Below are 3,512 nucleotides of genomic sequence, written 5' to 3'. Positions count from 1 at the left end.
GATCCAGTTCGAGACCGATATCAGGCCTATCGGTAGTCGCTGTGGGGCCTATCGATATTTACACAGGGCCTGGGGTCTCTGCGATCGCGTAGAAAGACCGTTAACATTTGGATGTTAAAACTGGTTTATTTTACATTGGCAATGTATAGATTACGAATTTTTAACGATAAATAGACTTAAAAAATTAATTTAAGACTTAGAAATGTATATTTTAAAAGTTATAAATAGCTTTTGTTTTAGATATTTTTAGGGAAGTTTTGAACTCGAATCATTTACATGTAACAATGTAAAGCCTTTTATTTCCCATAATTCACTAAGCTTTGAACACATTTTATTTGATTATTACTTTATTATTATTTGATTATTACTTTATTCAAAAATTGCAATTTGTTTACCACTCCCAATGAGTTCTACAGCTGCAATAATCTTTTGCCCCAGATTCGTTGGTTTATTGAGATCGCTGACCGTAGGTGTCATTAAACTTTTTCTGTATCAGTTCATAGGCAGTGTATACTCTTAGGGTTAGGAAAAGAAATATGAGATAATGTTTCATATTAAACAATACAAAACTTACTTGTCCTTGCTCGGTTCCTCGACTTCACTCGAGAGATCGTTGGGAGATATCAGGGTCTCATTATTGGGATGGCAAAAATAGGCAATGGAGTGCCTGCCGCGAGTTCGTATATGATCTTGTTCGGGTATAACCACGCGATGAGGCTGGTGAGATATAAGATAATAAGAACGTTTCCCAGAGCTCTGGAATAACCCACCAGGGCATGGTATCGCTGCTTGGTCCAGATGGACAGGAGTTCGCCGCCGTTGATGAGTATGGCTCCAGGTAGATGACCCACTCGTTCCCACTTCTCGCTGCCCGGCAGTTGCACCTCCAAGCCGCCTTCGGAATCCTGGGCGAGGAGGGTGAAGGTTCCGTAGTCCACATGGGCACCGCAACGAATGGCCCCCTCACTCTGGCCCGGTTCGTCGTCCACAATCGCCGGATAGTACAGCATCCTCAGGGTGCTCATGTTCAGATCATCCCCTTCCAACATCTGGGAGTGCTTGTCGATAAGGTAGGACGGTGAAATCTCCAGAGCCACCTCCATGGCCTTCAGAATAAACGTAGACATGGCCTTCAAATCCGTGCAAAGGGTCGTAACCTCTTCTGCGAATTCTGGCAATGGATCCCTCGGAATATTTTGTTCATCCAGCTTGCAAATGTTGTAGGCGTGGCGGAGCTCTGGGGTGCTTCCATCGAATCGCTCCATCCCCGGACTGACGTATCCATAATTAACCCCATCCCTTCGCCTGTAGCGATCCTGAACCTCTGCTGGCAGGTCCAAGAAGTTGTCGAATTGGTCCCAAACAGCTTTGATCTGTGGGCTAAGAAGGGTTAATAAAATTTACCATAATGTATGCCCCAACCTACCTTGTCTTCTGCTATCCCGTGGTTGACCAGGAAAGCAATTCCTTTTTCAGTGAAAGCCTTGTGGAGTTGCTGACCCACCCGATTGACTAGGGACTTTCCTAAAATTGTGAGTAATCATTAGTAATAGTTACTTTTTTAACACTTATTATTTAATATATATATTCAGATACAGAGCATTAGCAGGGCTTATCAACCCATGCCCTCATCAACTGCTTTGATTTCAGGGATGGTGGTTAATTTTTGTAAACAACGCCTCGCCCACTGTGTTATTCTTTTAGATTATTTATTCTTATTACATTCAATTAACTTAATGGGATGGGATGTGGAAACTTACCGCAGTGGGCGAGATCGATGATCGGCACAGCGCTGCGCGAAACAAGCGTTTCCAACTTGTCCTCCCTTATCTTGCTGTTTATCATTCTTGGCAAATAAGCCCCGGAGAGGTAAACCAAATACGAAACAGATTGCGTCTGGAAATTTTCTGCTTGCTCAGACCTCTGGGTACCTCCGATGCGAACTCGACAACCTTCTCCGGCAGACTGACCCAAACAGAGCGAGGCATTTGCATTATTTCTAATCGCTACGTACCTACCTTTCTTTCAGCGATCGAACTCCGATGGTATAGCCTATTCTAGGGATGTGTGAAAAAACATTTGTATGATAAACGGGGGTTATCTTTTTTAAATATACCATAGAATTCCTACTTTAATACCATTTATTTGCTTTATAAAATATATAACACTGGTTGGAATTTTGAAAAATACATAAGGAATTTTACTTTTTTCTTAAGAATAGTTATGACCGTATGCGCCTTTTGCCAGAGCCATACATATATCATATGCGTTGTATATCCTGAAAGAAAGGGAATTGGTAGGCATTTTAATATCTTAAATACCTCTACTTACTCTCGTGGGGCGGACTCCTTAACTGGAATATTTAACTCTTCAGGATCGATCAGTGTGGAGTTGTCAGGATGGCAAAAATAGGCAATGGAGTGCCTGCCTCGTTGGCGGGTGTCCTCCTGATTTGGAACAACCACTCGATGTTGCTGTGGAAAGTAATAATATCAGTATTGTAATGTCTTCATCTTAAGTTTTTGTCCTTACCAGGGCGTGATAAAGCTGATCCGTCCATGCAGCCATGGTTTCGCCGCAGTTTATGAAGAGTGCTCCCGGCAGATGACCCACTCGCTCCCATTTGTCACTGCCCCGCAGCTTGACCTCCAAGCCACCCTCCGAATCCTGGGCCAACAGGGTGAAGGTGCAATAGTCGGCATGGGCCCCACACCGGATTATATTGCCATGATCTAGATCTTGCACCGGTGGATAGAAGAGCATTCGCAGGGTGGTGAGGTTGAAGCGATCGTCGGACAGCATATAAGAGTGTTTATCGAGGAAGAAGGAGGGAGGAGCGTCCAGGGAAAGTGCCAAGGCCTTAAGGATGAATCTACCCAAGACATTGAAGTCATCGGTCAGTGAGTTTAGGTGGTTTGTGATTCCAGGGAGCTCCTTCTCGGGTAGAAATTCAGCCTGCAACTTGCATATATTGTACGCATGCCGCAGTTCCGGAGTCCTGCCATCGAATCGCTCCAGTCCCGGACTCACATAGCCGTGATTTTCGGCATCCGGAGCTTTGCTTCTTTCATAGGACAGTCTGACGTCGTTTGGTAGCTCAACAAATCCATCGAAATAGTCCCAAGCTGTCTTGATCTAAGTGGCCTTAGAGTTAGTTTCTTAGCCCTATGGATTAGATTTACAATGTACCTTCTCAATGGAAATTCCATGGTTTATCAGCAGAGCATAGCCCTGTGCTGAGAGAGCCTTCCCTAACTCTTTAGCCACATTCTCAATGCTGTGCCCTAAATCTATAATAGCAACAGCATTTCGTGAGAGCAGAGTATCAATACTTGATTCCATTTTTGTTTGAGACTATCAAAGTTCCTTATCAAGTGAGCCGAGGATGATGTTATTCCAATCACAAGAAAAGTAAGACTGAAGCCCAGACAAAGGTTTTGATTTTAATGCAGGGAAAGAGATTGTATGTATAGTTATTATCTTATAATATACTTTTAGGTAGGTTTAGCCAA

The 3,512-nt window shown here is 43.5% G+C and overlaps 2 protein-coding genes across 2 annotated transcripts; both read right to left on the bottom strand.

Moving 5' to 3' along the window:
- Positions 1-342: 342 nt before the first annotated feature.
- On the bottom strand, positions 343-1,976 carry LOC108031138 (uncharacterized). Its single transcript, XM_017104353.3, has 5 exons — positions 1,761-1,976; positions 1,427-1,524; positions 771-1,373; positions 575-717; positions 343-515 (listed from the first exon to the last, which is right to left on the bottom strand). The coding sequence occupies exons 1-5, from the start codon at positions 1,843-1,845 to the stop codon at positions 449-451; spliced, it is 996 nt and encodes a 331-aa protein (XP_016959842.1). The 5' UTR covers positions 1,846-1,976; the 3' UTR covers positions 343-448.
- A 147-nt stretch (positions 1,977-2,123) lies between these two features.
- On the bottom strand, positions 2,124-3,399 carry LOC108031006 (uncharacterized). The gene is made up of 4 exons (XM_017104206.3): positions 3,190-3,399; positions 2,533-3,135; positions 2,332-2,474; positions 2,124-2,278 (listed from the first exon to the last, which is right to left on the bottom strand). The coding sequence occupies exons 1-4, from the start codon at positions 3,340-3,342 to the stop codon at positions 2,212-2,214; spliced, it is 966 nt and encodes a 321-aa protein (XP_016959695.1). The 5' UTR covers positions 3,343-3,399; the 3' UTR covers positions 2,124-2,211.
- Between the last annotated feature and the right edge of the window lie 113 nt (positions 3,400-3,512).

Source organism: Drosophila biarmipes, chromosome 3R (genome assembly GCF_025231255.1).
Source record: "Drosophila biarmipes strain raj3 chromosome 3R, RU_DBia_V1.1, whole genome shotgun sequence".
Lineage (NCBI taxonomy): Eukaryota > Metazoa > Arthropoda > Insecta > Diptera > Drosophilidae > Drosophila > Drosophila biarmipes.
The sequence above is the reverse complement of the archived record's forward strand: the minus strand, read 5'-3'. Positions and strand labels throughout refer to the sequence as shown.

Excerpts from the sequence above, each read along its gene's own strand:
- LOC108031138 (XM_017104353.3), bottom strand. The coding sequence starts at position 1,845 with ATGATAAACAGCAAGATAAGGGAGGACAAGTTGGAAACGCTTGTTTCG. Across the intron at positions 1,525-1,760 it reads CATCGATCTCGCCCACTGCG|GAAAGTCCCTAGTCAATCGG; the intron begins GTAAGTTTCCAC and ends TCACAATTTTAG. Across the intron at positions 1,374-1,426 it reads ACGGGATAGCAGAAGACAAG|ATCAAAGCTGTTTGGGACCA; the intron begins GTAGGTTGGGGC and ends CTTAGCCCACAG.
- LOC108031006 (XM_017104206.3), bottom strand. The coding sequence starts at position 3,342 with ATGGAATCAAGTATTGATACTCTGCTCTCACGAAATGCTGTTGCTATT. Across the intron at positions 2,475-2,532 it reads ATCAGCTTTATCACGCCCTG|CAACATCGAGTGGTTGTTCC; the intron begins GTAAGGACAAAA and ends TACTTTCCACAG. Across the intron at positions 2,279-2,331 it reads AAGGAGTCCGCCCCACGAGA|GATATACAACGCATATGATA; the intron begins GTAAGTAGAGGT and ends CCTTTCTTTCAG.